The sequence below is a fragment of the Gymnogyps californianus genome, chromosome 2, assembly GCF_018139145.2.
Source record: "Gymnogyps californianus isolate 813 chromosome 2, ASM1813914v2, whole genome shotgun sequence".
In the NCBI taxonomy this organism is placed as follows: domain Eukaryota; kingdom Metazoa; phylum Chordata; class Aves; order Accipitriformes; family Cathartidae; genus Gymnogyps; species Gymnogyps californianus.
This window is the reverse complement of record NC_059472.1, coordinates 115,427,391-115,444,748: the sequence shown is the minus strand read 5'-3', so window position 1 is coordinate 115,444,748 and position 17,358 is coordinate 115,427,391. Positions and strand designations below refer to the sequence as shown.

Sequence of the window (17,358 nt, the reverse complement as noted above, 5' to 3'; positions counted from 1 at the left end):
TCAAAACATTCCTAAGCCCATCATGGATTACAAAATGACAACCAGCTAATGGTATCAGTTTGGTCAACAGCTTGCTGCGGTTTGGGGGTTTGGGTTCTTTTCCTTTTTGATTCTTCATTCAAATCTGCTTCTTGAAACAAGACTTGTTTCAAATCTCATTTTCAAGCCCAATAAAAAGAAAATCCAACACATTCCAAACAACACACTGCCACTTTTGCAGTGTTTACAACAGTTGACAGATTCAGCTTCTCAAAACTAGAAAACCTGAGGGTAAGCTGCTTTCTTGCCTGCTTGTTTAACTGCTCAAATCCACTCAGTCCCTGAGAGTCCGCGTTTCTCCTCAAGGCAGAAGCGAGAGCTTTCCTAAGCTGGGAGACACAGCTGCTTGCCCCAGCTTTATTGTAAAACCAAGAGCTCTGTTGCTGTATTTTTCCTACTGGGTATGCTCGCAGGATGCTACTGCCAGAGGAACCGTCCCTGCGGAGCTGGTGTACTGTCCCCAAAGGACATCTTGGAGACAAACCGTGGTCTGGGGTACCCAGATAAGGCTGACCGCTTCAGAGCTGTTCTAAGTATGAGGTAGGTCAGCTTGCTGTCAGACAAGTAATCGGTCCATTACCACTGGCTTTCACGTGAACAATCTATCTATCATCTTGTTTGTGCTAGAAAGAAAAGCAGGCAGCATTTTCTAGGAAAGGCTGGTGGAAAGTGCTTCTGGGGACGTCTCTGGGGTTGCCCAAGGGGAGGAGAAACATCCTTGGGAAGGGCAGGATTGAACAACTGAGTTTTTGAGTCAACTTCGCAGGTTTTACAGGTAGGTTTGAGAGGAGTGAACAAAATTATTTCAGATGATTGAGTGTTTTAACTCATTTCTATGCTATAACTGATGCATCTTAGATTTCCAGGAGATACAACCTCTCATGGCAGCAACCAGAACTGTTTGTGGATGTGCCAAAGGGAGTCATTTCCTTGGCAAAACACCCATGTATGAAAACGGGGCATCTCATTTAACTTGATATACAGAGAACCTGAACCATGCACCACAGGAAGAAAACATGCTGGTTTAGGAGAGGCTTGCAAAATCTTTACCTTACACTTGCCATAGTTATTCATGTTTGGTGTAACAAAATACAACTCCCCTCCCCCACCCCCCCCCAAGGATTTCTGTCACTAGTGCATATGGCTTGTTCTGCTTTACAGCTCATGATTTTGTGTTAATTCCCCTTTCCTAATTTTTCTGAGTACTGCACTGCAGGAGGAAGCAGGCACTGAGAATAGGTTGCATTCCTTAGATTTCCAGAGGAATTCCATATTGCAGATTGAGAAAGGTGTTCAAATAGAAAGTCATGCACCTAGATGGAGTTCATAGGTTTAATGGAACTTTTGACTCTGTCCTGGTTTCGGCTGGGACAGAGTTAACTCTCTTCTTAGTAGCTGGTACAGTGCTGGGTTTTGGATTTAGTGTGAGAATGATGTTGATAACACTCTGAGGTTTTAGTTGTTGCTAAGTAGCGCTTATCTTAAGCCAAGGACTTTTCAGTTTCCCCATGCTCTGCCAGCAAGCAGGTGTGCAAGAAGCTGGGAGGGAGCATCGGCAGGGCAGCTGACCTGAACTAGCCAAAGGGGTGTTCCATACCATGGAACGTCATGCCCAGTATATAAACAGGGGGGAGCTGGCTGGGAGGTGCGGATCGTGGTTCGGGAACTAACTGGGCATCGGTCAGTGGGTGGTGAGCAATTGCATTGTGCATCACTGTTTTTTTTTTTTTTTCCTCCCCCCCCCTTTTTTTTGTTGCATTCCTTTTCATTACTATTATTATAATATTTCATTATTACTATTGTTAGTATTATATTTTACTTTAGTTATTAAACTGTTCTTATCTCAACCCAGGAGTTTTACTTTTTTTCCTTTGCTTTCCTCCTCCTCACCCCACTGGGAGGGGGAAACAGCTGCGTGGTGCTGAGTTGCTGACTGGCGTTAAACCACAACCTCCTATCCCAGATGCATTTTTCTCATTGAGTTTAATATTTGGTTAGGAACATTCCAGCACTGTTAAATGACAGGTTTTAATTTATTTTTTTCTTCTAATGATTTAGTCTTACCTGCATCCTCTGGAACAGATCTTGAATATTCTGAAGCAACATAAGTGATAGACTTGATCCTTGCTTATTTTTTCCAGCAGTCACAGAAGAGAATTTTAGAAAGAGCGTACTGAAGCCAATGTAACCACTTACTGCCTTTGATGTATATTGGTATTCAGTGTGAAGGAAGATAGACTGCCTAATCTTTTAGTCATACACTTATTTACAGAACTGTTATTTGGAGCAAAAAGGCAGGTAATGATTTTACTGTTAAGGCTTGATAGCAAATAAAGTGAAATAAAATAGCTGTGAAGGTGTTCTCAAAACATCTGCTTAAACATAGCTCTTGCAGACTTCGATAGCATCACTTTCATCTCCATCTCTTCCTCTCCTTCCCCCTTGTACTGCCCCCAGAATGGTCTTTATTCAGTCCTGTAGCCTTAACTCCAACAGGACAACGAAGCAAGTGGTCATGTTCATGACTCAAGTGCACTTTTAATAAATGACCTCCCAGCCCACCTGCTATGTCTCATACCCAAAGCTGAAAAGAGAAAAGAAATCCTGCATCCACACAGCCCTAAACAGTGTCGAACATAGGTGTCCATCTGCAATTTCTGGGGCTGATCAAGTTCATGCCTGTGAGTTTGACAGCTGCAGTGGCTTACAAGCCCCTGCTGCTAGTTTATTGATTTGTTGAGGCTGAATAAGGGGAAGCCAATGTACGTTTTAATGCTTTGAGGACCAGCTTTCGGTTTGTGCTTTTAGTGGAAAAATCCTGTAAACTGCAACAGCCACTACTGCTTCAAGGAAAAGCTGTGATTGGAAGAGATAGACCACAGCCCATCCGGTCTTCTCCCCTCTATGCCTCTGTTCCACAGCAAGGGAAATATCACAAAGCAATATAGTCCATACGCATGAGTTAACATGTGAAGAATACATTGGTACTTAATATTTGCTCTGCAGGTTGCTAATAAAACCTAATGGCTATATAAGGAAAGCACAACACTTACATTCCTCTTTAGGTAGGAATTAGGTGTTACCTAAAACCTTTTTCATCAAGTATTGGTTAACACTTAAGATCTGTATCTGAAAATACATGTCTTATACTTACACACCTAAATCGAACGATTGACTACCTTCCTTTCACTACTGGGGTAATACTAGTGTTTGCAAATGCTCACTTACTCCAGTTTCCTCCTTGAACCTGAAGAACATCCACCACCAGTACAGGAGTGGGAACTAAGTTATTTTAAAAAGCTCCTTGGATCCTTTTGATATCACATATGCAACAAAGAAATTATGTTCCACTACCACTAACGCTGCATCCCTACAGGCAGCCTAACAGCACTATAACACATTTTGCACAAAATCTATGCGAACTGGAATCCTCGTTACCCCACAAGAAATAAAGGAGTGGTACATGCAGATTTTCAGTTGATAAAGCAACAAAATATCATAATGCATTACCCATGTTTTAACATTTTTATTTTAGAAAGTGAACATATCCATTAAAAAAGAAAACACATGGAGTTAAAAAAAGTAAACATAAAACTAATGACAAATTTGCAAGAACATAAAATAGTTTTACCTAGTGAGTCCCAACAGTCATTAAATATACTTCCACCATAGAGAAGTTTTACTTCATTATATTACCAGTCTCTTGATTAGGTACACAAGACAACACTTTCCAGTAATTACCTAGTCATTAGAAGATCAACTTCAGGAATCACTGAATAATAAAATACATCATGGACAAATATTTTCATACCACCTGGGAGGCAACCTAATATACATATGTCAACAAGGTACATCTTTGTGAGGTATTACAGTACATGGGAACCATTCCCTTTGCTTTCTCATGAATAAATTCTCCTGTCAGCAGCTCCACCAGCAAGTCAGCCACAGACTCTGTTGCCAGTTTCCAAACCCCAACAACTTCCCTCAGAGGTTTTCTTTCTGTAACAGATTACACGAGTCAGGATGAATGAAGATGCGAGTCAAGAAAACAGATATTGAAAATGGGGAGGCTGAAAAGAAAAGGTCATCCACTCTTCCAGACGAGCACTAGAAGATTTCAAATGAGAAGCTTCAGCTTCTCAAGAACATTTAGTACCTCCCCTAGCTTGAGCTTTGCCATGTATGGTGAAGTGAAAGCATGGGGCAAGATAATTCCAAAAGTAAATGAAGTAATTTCCAAAATAAGGAAATCATCTCTCATATTTAACCAAAGTACATTACAAAAATCTTAAGACGCAGCTGCTCCAATGTAACCCATTTGTAGTATTAAACAGACTGAGGAGGGGAGATAACGAAGTACTTTTGCCCATGCAATCTTCAAGATGAGTGTATTTGTCCTAGACCTAAACTAAAAGAAAATCTCTTCCTAGCACTCTTCATTGCCGTCTCCACGGAAATATCTCTCCCCACTTCCAAAAAAAGGAGCTTTGAGCCTGCAGCCTTTTACGCTATTCTCCAGAACAGCGCTCTCAGACCCCTGGGCCTGGGTTAACCAGAACTCAGCAGCAGAGGACCCCAACTACAAGCTCTCAAGAGCCTGGCAGGATTTCCTGCTTGAAGGTTGCTAAGACAGACAGACTGGGTTCAAAGACAATGAACTCCTAAGAGTTAGCCCACCATTCAAATTATTTGGGGAGGAACTGAGAAGAAAAAAAATATTTTTAGGAATATTCAAGTTCTATGCAAAGGAACTTACCTGCTTTTTATATCTGCTATACAACTGGCTTTTCACTGTCTTGCTTTTCTTCAGAGTCTTCATCAGATCCTGAAAAGGAAGATGAGAATGCTATTAGATCAGTTGAGAGAAGAAAAAGAAAAAGGAAAAGAAAAAGAGAAAAAGAAAAGGATAAGAAAAAAAGAAAAAGAAAAGGAAAAAGAGAAAAAGAAAGCAGACCACTGGTAACAGTTTATCAAAACGCAATTCAAAGCAAGTATTTCCCATTAAAATATTTATTTTTTATTTTAGATTTCTTATCTTTTCGGATGTTTCACATTGAAGTTTTTTTTTAACAGTTATCAAACCCAAAACCCAGCCCTGGGATCGTTCTTGAAATACCTACCCTGTCAACGGATTCAGTTAGCAAGTGCTTCAAGTTTTCACTACAACACACTCAGGACAATCAACTCCACGCTTGCTCACTGACAAGCAGATTTTCCCACTTGCTACATCCTGCTCTTTGGAAGACCACTTCTGAAGAAACTTTCAAAGCAGCCAGAAATATCGCTTTAGAAATCAGTAATTTCCGTATCTAGTGTTCTGGCAAGAGATTGTCGCACTCTAAGCCAGAAACCAAACGGCTCCCTCTGCCTCTCCCTGCCTAGTTCTCTTTTCCTCGTCCCCTACCCTGCTCTCAGCTCTCTGCTGTGACAAAGCCCTGGAGGGCCCCAAAAAGAAAGCTTAGCTGGTCACAGGGCTACGCGCCCGGAGACAGCTCCTGCTGGAGGCACTGCTTTGCAGGAAGGTGGCTTGATGGAGCGGTCGTTTCAGGCAGAGCAAGAAGATACCAAGCAAGCAGGGTGAGCAGCGCTGACCCGCAGTTCTGGAGATCCAATCCAAGCCGCAGATGTCTCTGCCCACATCTGAGGTGGCAGTCAGCCCTTGTCAGGTCAGGACGACTGAGGAAATCATCAGCCCATGCATTTCACGATACGTGCCTTGGGCAGTTCAAATGAGACTCCCACAGGGGAAAAAAAAAAGGTGAGTAAAGAACCGTCTTTGATAAAATGCCTGGGAGACTTACTTGGGCTTTTGGCATCAATTTAAAGCTGAACTATGGACCCACATTCCCTCTCACAAAGAAGTAAAAAAAGACAGACAAAGGTGTTAAGCAGTTTTTTTGGCCAAACTACTCTGAAGTCATTTCCTTTCTTGGAATAGCATACCTGCCTTTCATTTTGAAGCTCGAACTGTACAGAAACTGTAGAAATTTACTCTTTCCAGGCTGATTTTCCACTTGCTACCTCCAGAATGATTACTTGGCAACCAAGTCTAATATTGAAGATGAAGGGTCAACCCACATAAAGAAGTGGATGGAAAAGGGTATGGCCCTGGACATGTGCGTCTTCAAGGAAGACATAAAAAGACAAATATGCTGAAAATTCCAACAGCGCCTGTTTTAAATGTCACTTCCTGACAGCAAAGATTTGTTTTTAGACATGTTTTAGACATGTTGCCATGTCAGCAGAGGGGTTTATTCCCCTCTACACAATCACGGGGAGTAGTTTATCTCTAAATATTTTTCCAATCAATATGTAGGGCAAATTGACCAAAAACTGCTCTCTTAGAACAATCCATAGTTTGTCTTATCTGAAAGAAATGCAGAATTTTGAAGAAAATATTTTTAATTGGCAGCTATTTTTACTGTACATCATCTAACAGTTTCAGAATACTTTGTGACTACCAATGTGTGTGTTTCAGTTCAAATACATTAATTTGACTGTTTCTTTCGCTTCTCATACCCATAAAGGGTGCTTAAACAACTTTACTTGGCAGTTAGGGCAGACTAGGAGAAGGCACGTGAGCTGTTACTGAAACCTAGGTGACAAGCAGCCATCCGATAAGCTGAGAGCAATGGCACAGTCATATACCTGTAGTCACCACACGCGTGCTGAGGCACGACAGCTCACTGCACATGCAACACTGACCCAGCCAAACTGCCGAGGAAAACATGTTAGCTCCACTTACACTTCCTCTCACACTGTATATTCTATTGCCAAAAAAATCCCAGGCTGAATCCAGTATAATACTTCCAACCATTATTCCTCAAGATAGACTCACAGCTTTAACTAAAATACATTTTCACTTTGAATCATTGGTTATACTCAACAATGTCTTAACTGTCATTGTCATCTCTAGATGGAGCTCTAAGTCATTCATTATGCCAAGATGCTCAGCAACCATAAAGACAGCCATTAAACTGAAAAATATCACCAACATGTATAACTCTATAATGCAAGATAGGCAAATGTATCTGTAGCAATTAGCAGAGATTAATATTTTAAATATATTGCATAATACAGCACAGCTTTACAGAAGAGATTTAAATTTTAGGGTAAAAAGACTGACAAAGGATTTGGGGCTTCACACTGCGTCCCCAAGTAACTCAAATTCACTCAACCCATAAAGAAATCACTCATTTCCTTGAAATGCCTGCAAACACATTCCTAAATCTTGCAGCATTTACATTTATATTTTGGCTTACTCGGCTCATACCTCAACTAGAACAAAGCACATGATATGCAGAGTTAAGATGTAATTAACACTTGCCCTCAGTTTAATATACCCACATAGCTAACCTTTTTATACAGAGAGGGATTTTCTTTTTGTTATGAGAAAGGAAAAGAGCCTCTGATTGAAATTTCAGTTTGCTTTAGAGCAGTTTCAGGTTCACTGTCTATCGTAAGATACTGTAAAGCTCCAAGTTTAGGCTGGACTAAATGGTGCATTGCTGCATAAACACTATTGCTAGCAGATAGGAGATCACAGAATCATAGAATATCTCAAGTTGGAAAGGACCCATAGGGATCATCGATGGCAGAAACAAACAATAACAGCCTCCTTTCAGTTGCGGTACCATTTTCTTTCAGACTTATCTTGTTTGTAACACCTTCAGGGCATGTCAGAAGCCCCACTAACTATGTGTACTGTAATTCATCTGATAGGTAGTAACTAAACTGAACAAAAAAGAATTTTTCATTTTAGGATTGTAAAGTACACTTCTCATTTAAAAAGGAAAATATTTTTTTTTCCCCTTCACCCTTCCCCCGCCTTACCCTCTGACGGGAGTGAAATATGCAGGAGTTTAATGTCTATACAAAAAATCATTCACTATGCGAACATAACTACCTGCTACAGATTCAGGAGGAGAATAGAACTGCCCATCAGAGAGGACTCCTGGGTGAAGAAGAGCTGCTCGTTCAGAAGCATCCTGTGCTATCAAAAATCCTAAAAGGAAAAAAACAAAAAAACAAATCCTAAATGCTATCACATAGCATCTTAAAGATCAAGTATTGATGAAGAATCTTAAAAATTGATGTATTATACTAGCATTCCTAACAAGTTACTTCTATAAATAAATATCTCAGGAAAAAAGCAAACTGTTAATTTAACATTTATGTCTTTTATATAACTTCAGGCAGCTAAGGAGACACACTAGCAAAACAGAGGTACTGTACACATGAACTAAGGAATCCTCCCTTCTACTATGTGCAATTGCATGATTAGGATGCCATATGTAAATTCATCAATATTCACCAGCTAACTAAAACTCTGAAATATATTTTTAATGATCAGTGAGCTGCCACGTATAACCAAATAAATTACTTTCTCACTTTGCCACTATAAGACTTCTCATTAATGGCTTGATTTCACCTATCTGTCTCAACATACCTAGTTACTCCAACCTTCAACTCCTTTTGGCTCAATTTCATCTAAAATCAGGACGATGATTTGGAAATGGCATGGGGCTATTCTGGTGTGTTTAATACAGGACAAAAACCAAAAAGGGTTGGGAGAGAAGCTAATTCATTTCATCCTTACTGCCATCAACAGGTCTTCTGATAATAACAGGGCAAAGATGGCATTTTAGGTCAACATAAGGCTATTGAACTTCCATCCTTTACTCTCTGCCACATGAAGACTGATGGGGAAAAAAAAAGAAAACCTTGATGTTTTACTGAATCAGGAGAGCTATCTGAGGTAGCCAGCAGTTATTAAAAAAATCTGTTTCCAACTCAAACTACTATTTCTACATACCAATTTATCTTATTAACCAGCTCAAAGTCTCCAAAGGAGACATCTATTTTACTTGTATTTCTACTCTGTCCAAAAGAGGAAGGTCAGTCTGCATACTTAACAAGGAGTCACAAGATACTAGAAGATACACACTGGTTGGATTTTAGCTTTAAATCCTGCTCACAGAAGGAAACTTTTAGAGCTGGAAATCTTCTTCAGTGGAAAGACAGTTTTGCCCTTTTTTCTTCTTCTTCTTTTTTTTTTTTTTTTAAAGTTACACAAAAAACATTTCCAAATTATGAGCGCTGTTGCATTAGGCAGACAATTGCTGCGGTGGGGTTTTTTTCTTTCGTTGTTTTTTTTTTTAAAAAAAACAGTAAGATAGAAAAAAGTCAGCTTCCACTCCCACTAGAGGTAGGAGAGAAAAATACCTGGTCAAAAAGCAAAAACTATTAAAATCTGTTTTCATTATCTGCCTCAGATTTAAAAGCAAATAAGGCACTATATGAGTACCACCACACAACACAATCCAAATGTGCCTATCATTTGTCTGACTTAATTGCTTAAAATCAGCATTTTCCAGTGAAACCCCATCTTTTTTTGAAATATGCAGAGTTCAACTAAAAAGCATGTAGTTCTAAATAAATACCATCTATTTCAAGCTCAGTGGGAATGAAGAAAAAGAAAGTGTCATTGAATCCCACAGGGACTTAGCAATAACATCTCAATTTTATGAATATGATTATCAGGTATTTACATGTGTATGTATCAAATACTTTCTTTGTCTATGAATATTCAGTATAAAAAAAATGCAAAAGTCTCTGAACTGGTTAGATTTCTTATCTATTGAGATAAAAGTGTGATGCAGCTGTATTTCCTCATACCCTCAAAAGAGAAAAAAAAAGTTACTCTACGTTTCCCTTTCTCCAGGCAAAACCCAGTGTATTCATTTAACCAACTTCTTTCTTGCAGTGGTGGAAAAGAAGAGGGAAGGGATCAAAGCAGAAAGGTTGCATTTCAGAGCACTAAAAAAATGGAGGCATCCATGCCCATATAAATTTTTTGTTTTTACCTATGAGGCAAGCATGCTCTTCCAACAGAATTTCAGACTGTGTTTCAGGTAATGATGCACAAACAACAGGTTCACTGTATAATTACTCTCCTGCTGTTGAAACTAACAAAACATCTGTAGCAGAAATCTATGCTTTCTTTTCCTCACCACTCAAGCAATATTCTCTTTCAACTAAATCAATAGGTTTCCTCCATTTAGTTGAATACATCGAGTGTCAGATGACCTGCTGCACCATCTTGAAGAGGCTGAAATTCATACTTGCTCTGGTCTCATTCTGTCTGTGCATGAAGCAGACTCTCCACAACACTTCTTTGCTTTCCCTTTTCCACTTCAAAAGAAGAGTTAGTGATATTGAGTTAGTTATTGTGTCTACTCTTCCTAAAAGAGGAGCCAGACACTTACTCTACGCATTACCCAGAAAATAAAATTTTACAAGCCCAAGTCAGTTAAATTTTTATGTCTTAAGCACACAAAATTATACACGTTCCTAAGTTCTTGACAAATGGCTGATCTGGCCCTCGTAACTTTTAACTTTGCCTCCCTAAATTAATTAAAACCCTACTTCTTTGAAGGCATATGTTGCTTTCCAGAAGAAGAAAGATTATGCCATATGATTTAATTTTTCCCACAGCTCCTCAGATTTTGAGAAGCTGAAAGAAGTGTTGTTCTGCCAGATAACAGGGGATTGAATGTTGCCAACTGCAGCAATTGAGGGGAAATATCAAAAGCTTACTGTTTTCTTCTTCAGCTTCTTGCGGTAACACTTTAAAGTCCAAGAACCAAGTTTCAATCCAGGCAAGTATGAAGGATATGATGGGCAGCACGTAGCCAAAAGCACCCTGTGAGAACAGCTTGAAGGAAACAAAACCACACAACATTACAGAAATTACCCAGAAGAATCTTGCTTTCAAGAAAACAACAAAGTAAAACAAACATTTGATTAGAATATATACCTGTGAAATAATTACTTTTGCTAATAAAAAGGCACTGGTCACTGCTGTTGTAAACTGAAAGAGACAGGGTAAGAACAGTTAAGACTAATAAATGGATTTACTTTCTCATTTCTGCCATTATCTATCAGTTGCAACTTTAAATATTTACCAACAACAGCAAGATCATAGATTAATAAAATGTAACACGTATGATACAATTAAAGTGTTATTAAAATAATCTCCTTAATAAAGATAACTTTTAATAGGGACATCTCCAAATGCTGATTTCCACACAGCAGATAGGCAGTTTAGATGCTACATAGATGCTGAGTTATATAAATTGTGATCTTACTGTACAATGAAGATGCAGTATTTTATTCATCAAGTCCCTTAAAAAAAAAAATCTATCTATGTATTTCAGAAAAAGCAAACAGCAATCGCTTCAAATGCTTTTCACTACCATCCAAATCAAAAGATCCATTTCAAATAACAAAACATCTTTGCAGGAGTAAATTTGAATTAATATTTTAATTCACGTACTGATATTGTGAAAAATGAATCACTTTGAAGACCTGATACTCCCTGACATAAACAGCAGGCTGCATAAAATGTCTGAAAAAATGAAAAAAAAGCAGTGGACAAGTACTGTTCATCACTTACGCAAGGCTTCTAACTCTATTGGTGCATTTGGGTCCAGCAATTCTCTAAATAATAGCAGAACCTAACTATCTTCTGGTAAGCACAGGTAGGATTTTAAGATTAATGGTTTCTGCAAAACCTTCAGTGAAGCTTTATATATCTAATTGCTTACTACCATGATGGGTTCACTCTCACCACCTCACAAACAACTGCATCAAGTTGGAGGATGTCATTGGAAGAAATACTCCAAAGCTACACAACTAAGAGTAAGGGATTTTGAGAGGGGTGCACTTAAAAAATATACACAATCAGAGCAGCAGTTACTATTATGTATTTGTGCCATGCTAATAACACAATTTCAAAAAAATCATGGCATGTAATCTCAGACTACTAAACAAACGGCATGCTACTCGCTTGAAGAAAGTTATACACGAACACGTTCTACATGCACCTACCACAGTGTAAGGGGAAAAAGTCTAAGATTTACAACGCACTAAGCCAGCAATACGCCTATTGTATTACAACCTATAGTACCGACTGGTGGAAGTATGAATTTCTCATTAAGTTTTGCATTCTTTCTCATCCACACAGTACAGCTGCATTAAAGATATTTGCTCCAATCCACTGTGATTGCCTACAGTTCTCAAGAACTTCCTTTCTAAGAAGGGATGCATATTCAACATTTTGTATTGGAGCATGAAGCAATACAGGTGCTAGTGCTCAATGGGTGGCACCTAAAACTCTAAAAAGCTAAGAATGTGGGAGATAATAGACAGTTGGATCTCTGGTACAATAATGCCAGTTTTTCTTTTTGAATACAGTTCACTATTTCAAATGCAAATATATTTCAAACGTTAACAAGTCAGAGGTAACAAGCAGTTATGACTAGCCATCCATACTGGATTCAAAATAAGTCTTCAATTTGTATTAACATGCTACCTAATAAGGACCACACCCACTGTGCTATTAGATTCTTGTCTTTAGGCTGAAAATCTTCCAGAACAGAAGTTTTTAATCTGTTACTGTACAGCGAATTTTTATATATAGCATCAGATGATTCTTAACATACAAGCGTTAAGAGGCATCTAAAATTTTGTCTGTTTGATGCATTCTAGTTAAAACTCCATTATGCTTGGCTACTACTCACAGCTATTGCCCACCAATGGCGCAGTCTGCACAATGCATATGCAAGTATTAACACCTTAAATCGAAAGACTGCCAGTAGCTATAGAGAAAGGAAAAAAATATTTGTTGGTTAATTCAGAACACAGAAGAACCACAAGATTCTCAGCTCACTGAAAATACTAACTGCTTACAAAACAACTTAAAACAGGACAATCTAAGTTCTGTTATTGAGAAACAAATTTGAATGCGTGCTTATAAAACAGAAATAGAATATAATTTCCCATTTGTAAAGCAAATGGCACCACTCACATGCCTACGTAGGCTCAAATATGCAATTCCACAAATAAGTTAGAAACATAAGAAAGCTACACAAAGTATGTTCATGATCATTTTACCTGACTGAAATCTAAGCAGTTAAATCTAGATGCAGTTAATCCAGCAAATACCTTGAGCATCACTGTGCATCTCACTGATCTTAGCAGTGTGCTACTGCACAAGAATATCATTAGAAACTGTAAAGACTTCACAAATGCAATCAGAAAATGGGAAGAATTTTTAAAAACAATTTTCTACTTACTAAATTTTTAGTATTTATTGAAATATTAATGTTGCAACAATCAATTATTGTTTATGGAGATGCCTGCAATAGCAAGCTGTTCCAAGTATTTTGCAGTAAAGAAAGGTAAGTTATGGTATTTCTAAGCCAGAAAATGAAATCAACAGCAGACAGACGAGATTTTTGAATCAGGGACTCTAACCCTCAATTTCCCTGTTTATTCTTTGATATTAGAATGCCTCCAACTTGTTCTAAAAGATGTGTTCACAATCTAAAAAATGTGAAACAAACGCTTAAAAATGAAGAGAAATCAAGGACAGACATGGCCAGAGGTATAATGAACCCATTTAATCTTATGCAAATATATATGTTTCAGTGTTATGTAGTAGAAACAGAAGAAATCCTGTATAAGCCCACAAATAATTTTGCAGAATTCAATGACCTAGTCCCTTCCCAGGGAATAAAAGGCTATTATTTTGCATTACATGTTTTTAACCTTTGGTTCAACTACAGGGCAAAATAATTTCCAGAGCATCAACATTTACAGATAACATTTTTTGCTTTCTGCAGTAAGGTATGTCATGGAGAACCTGCCAGCAAAATAATGATTGAGAAAGGGAGAAGTAGCATGGTTTGCTAGCTTATGAAATTTTTGTATCCAGTACCTCATTCCATTTGACACAGCAAATGGTCCAATGCAGAAGCAAGGATGGGTTTGTACACCGGTTTCAAAGAGAGATTCTGGATACAGTCATCAATATAAAATGACTGATACCAAAGCAACTCATCTCTGCCAGGCAAACAAGATCTGGTAGAATTAATGATCTTGCATGGGTCCCTTTAGAAGAACCGTAAAGAAACAGCTTTTACGTCGATCAGTAACTTGGTCCATGCAGTGCAAAATGCATTGCAACTACAGAGCTACAGTGTTGCTGAAAGACACAGAAATTTCCTAATGCAGTAGAGTTCCTCCAGTGCCTAAGGTGTTTATACATAGTAAAGGAGAATCACACTTCATGTCAGCTGTTTTTAGTACAATGTTAAAAAAAACCTGTTTGAGTTAAAACACAGAAATCTGAAAAAACCCTGACCTATACAGGCCATCCTTGGAACAAGTCTCTCCTCACTGCAACTGACTTATTTCTGTGGAAGGACAAAAACGTCAGTTTAAACAAAATGATTTTACAGCTGAAGGACTACCAGTCTTGTCCTCTTAATGAATTATCTTTATGTTACATCAGTCTCACATTCTCGACTGAGTTTTTCATCTGTTTTTCTGTGCCCCTCAAAGCAGAAGATGCAACTTAAGTGTGCCTAAGCATCTCTGTCCACAGGCTCCACGAGCATGCTGCAAAAGCAAGACTGGGCAACCCCTAGATGGGTGAAATTTAGCTCAAGTCCTTCTGGTTTGAATTATCAAGAAAAGATCAACCCTTTCACAGGACTCAAACTAGGGAACATCTGTGGAAGGAGGAATGTGGAAAAACTATATGTTTGCTGCTTTCTTTCTTTCTTGTGTTTTTTTTTTTAAAGAACACTTACAAATATATCAAAATATGAAGAAGAGTAGTCATATTGTAGGACTTCTTTCTCTAAGGTAGTCTCAATGCCTCCTTTTACCTACAAAGAAACAACATCACACACAGCTTTAGAACAGAAGTTACTGAAGCCAAAATACACACAAATCTGAAGGGTGAAATTAATAGTTCCCCACTGATGTACAAAAAGATCATTAAACTAAGTACAGAGGACATATATGCTAAGAATGTCAATTTCAAGATTAGTGTCCATATTTGTTTTTCATTATTATATACAATTTTCAAAGTGAAAACATTTAGGATTATCACCTGGCCTACGCAGGCTACATTTCAGACTGTCCCAAAATAAAAGCAAACAAGGTGTTGAGGGAAGAAGAAATGATTAAACGTAAGGTCTGTTACACAAATTCACAGAGCATTTTATGTCTCATAAGCAGGATCAAAACAGCTGATCAAAAAGCTACCCAGAAACCAGCTCTAGTTAGTCACATGTTAGCAAATAGGAAACAAAACAGTAACTGAATTCATACTCCAGATCTTTTCCTTATCAGCACACATACTATTTGTTTTAAGAGAGCTGAGCAAAAAAAAACACTGTAAAAAACACAGAAGCTGCAACTATTAGACCATTCTCCCACAAATAACTAACACCCAAGTTTAATTCTTTCATTTGCTTGAGGGCATTCAAAATTACATCTTCCTTAGCCACTGTGTTTCTTTCCAGTGGAAGGATTCGTCACTTTCCTGTTCAAACTGGGTTAGTAAGAAAATCATTTAGGATGTATTGGGTCAGAGAGCGAGAGGAGTATATATCTTAGTTGGGAGCAAAAAACCTTAGTGTCCATATCCTACTGTTTTTAATATTAAATTCAATAATTAAGCACTGCATGAAATAGTTATGTAAAGCACTGGAAAACAACACCAACAGAAGGCTTTAATATTGAGTGTGCCTACCGTCACCCTTTTAAAGAAAGGAGATACCAAAGCATGCCAACAACATATGCTCACCATCTCAAAGCAATGCAGTCTAGACACTTCCACACTCTTCCCAACTACACTGCTGGACAGTGTTTTCCTCAGACTATTCACTCCAACTCCAAATTTCTTCTATTTCTTCTCCTCTCCCTCCCCTCTATGCCTACCTGACAAATAACTTTCTAAATATAGCTTCCCCTTGGTTGCTCTACTGCATCAGGTGTGATCATCTGTTTCCAGCATGAATAAGGAAGATCAGCTTCCCCCCCTCCAAGTTGTTCACTGTGTGGCTGCATGAGCACCATGCTAACATAAGGTTGAACAGAGAACCACGACAGCCTTCATTTAGGGTTTGCTCAAACTGCCATGGAGCGACTCCCTGAAGTGTTTAAAAATTAATTACGCCTAAGCACACTGGATAAAGGCAAAAACAATACTTACAGGAACTCTGGCAGCAATTCTGAAGTCCCATTACTTATGTACCAGTGATGGACAGTCCTAACACAGTGCTATTTGACTTCCCAATGAATAAATCTTAATTTAAACAACAGAACAAAAAAACCTAACCATGTGTCAGATCCCAGATATCAAATGATGGCTTCTAATATTATGACTTCCGAAGACAAAAGTTTTTCATTCTTGCTGACACTTGGCAGTATAAGACTCCGGTTCATAATATGCTCTCCTTAAACCAAAGCTTTTCACAAAGAAAACTGCTAGGATCTTGAGGTCCCTTAACGCTGCAGCATTCAAAATGAAACATCATGAGTTGGCGGCGTTTTCTATAGAGTCTTAAATATTCTGAGAGCGCTAATATGAAAATCTGTACTCTGAATCCTCGACAAGAGATACAAACCCAGACTCTGCTCCTCTTAGTCGAACAAGCTGTTGAGAAACGGGCCTAAAAAAAGAAATGCATCAGAACACTATGCTGCTTTTCTGAGACAAACTAACTTTACGCACTGGATACAACAGTCTTTCCACCTAGAGAGACCACAGTAGTCTAATCCCAAAATTACAGCATTCAGGCAAGCAAAGTCTGCTATGTCAATGAACTACTTGAACAGTCAGCTCCTGAAACTTCATAAAGTCAGAACAATAACCAAGGTTATTTATCTTGTAAAGGAATGCTGACAAAAAATGTTTACTCAAGATCTTTCTTGTCTAGAAAAGGGATTCCTCCCATTTTTCCTGTGTGTCCTTTCTTAAATGCATACTTTAGATTATAGCTTAAAATCCAGCTCAAGAACTAGCATGCTACTTTATGAAATAATAACAAATCAGCTATCCTATTGCTTTCTGGAAATTTCAGGAGAACGACCTCGTTTTCCAAATTACAAATGCCGGAGTTAAAAGGTGGCAACTGTGGGAGTTTATGTTGTTTAAATGCACCCTGCCATACACAATGTATAGCATACTAAGTTTGTCTCAAAGAAAATATGTCACAGCAACAGAAAGGTTTTGGCCATTGGAAGTCTTTCCAGGGACCAACCCCTCAGTGAAATATCACTGACTTTGAGTTACTCAGAAGGCAAACTCTCGAATCCTGTTAAAATTCACACTTCTTGCCAAATTCAAGGACGTACAGTAACATTTTTTTTTACTTGCTGCCTGAAAAGTTCACTTGATTTCCAATGATTTCTTCAGCATGGTTCATAGACTACAGGAACATCAAAAGGTTTAATGAT

General features: G+C 38.3%; 1 protein-coding gene across 4 annotated transcripts in view; it reads right to left on the bottom strand.

Moving 5' to 3' along the window:
- Positions 1-3,550: 3,550 nt before the first annotated feature.
- Positions 3,551-17,358, bottom strand: part of STARD3NL (STARD3 N-terminal like) — a 36,845-nt gene continuing 23,037 nt past the window's right edge. The window contains exons 3-10 of one of the 4 annotated variants that reach the window (XM_050915664.1): positions 14,700-14,777; positions 12,624-12,701; positions 11,378-11,449; positions 10,859-10,912; positions 10,639-10,756; positions 7,946-8,044; positions 4,796-4,864; positions 3,551-4,038 (exon numbers count right to left, since the gene is read on the bottom strand). In XM_050915664.1, coding sequence (XP_050771621.1) covers positions 4,812-4,864; positions 7,946-8,044; positions 10,639-10,756; positions 10,859-10,912; positions 11,378-11,449; positions 12,624-12,701; positions 14,700-14,777 — 552 coding nt within the window. In that variant the 3' untranslated portion in view covers positions 3,551-4,038; positions 4,796-4,811. The remainder of the gene's footprint in view (positions 4,039-4,795; positions 4,865-7,945; positions 8,045-10,638; positions 10,757-10,858; positions 10,913-11,377; positions 11,450-12,623; positions 12,702-14,699; positions 14,778-17,358) is intronic. The other 3 variants (XM_050915665.1, XM_050915666.1, XM_050915667.1) reach the window with 3 other exon arrangements.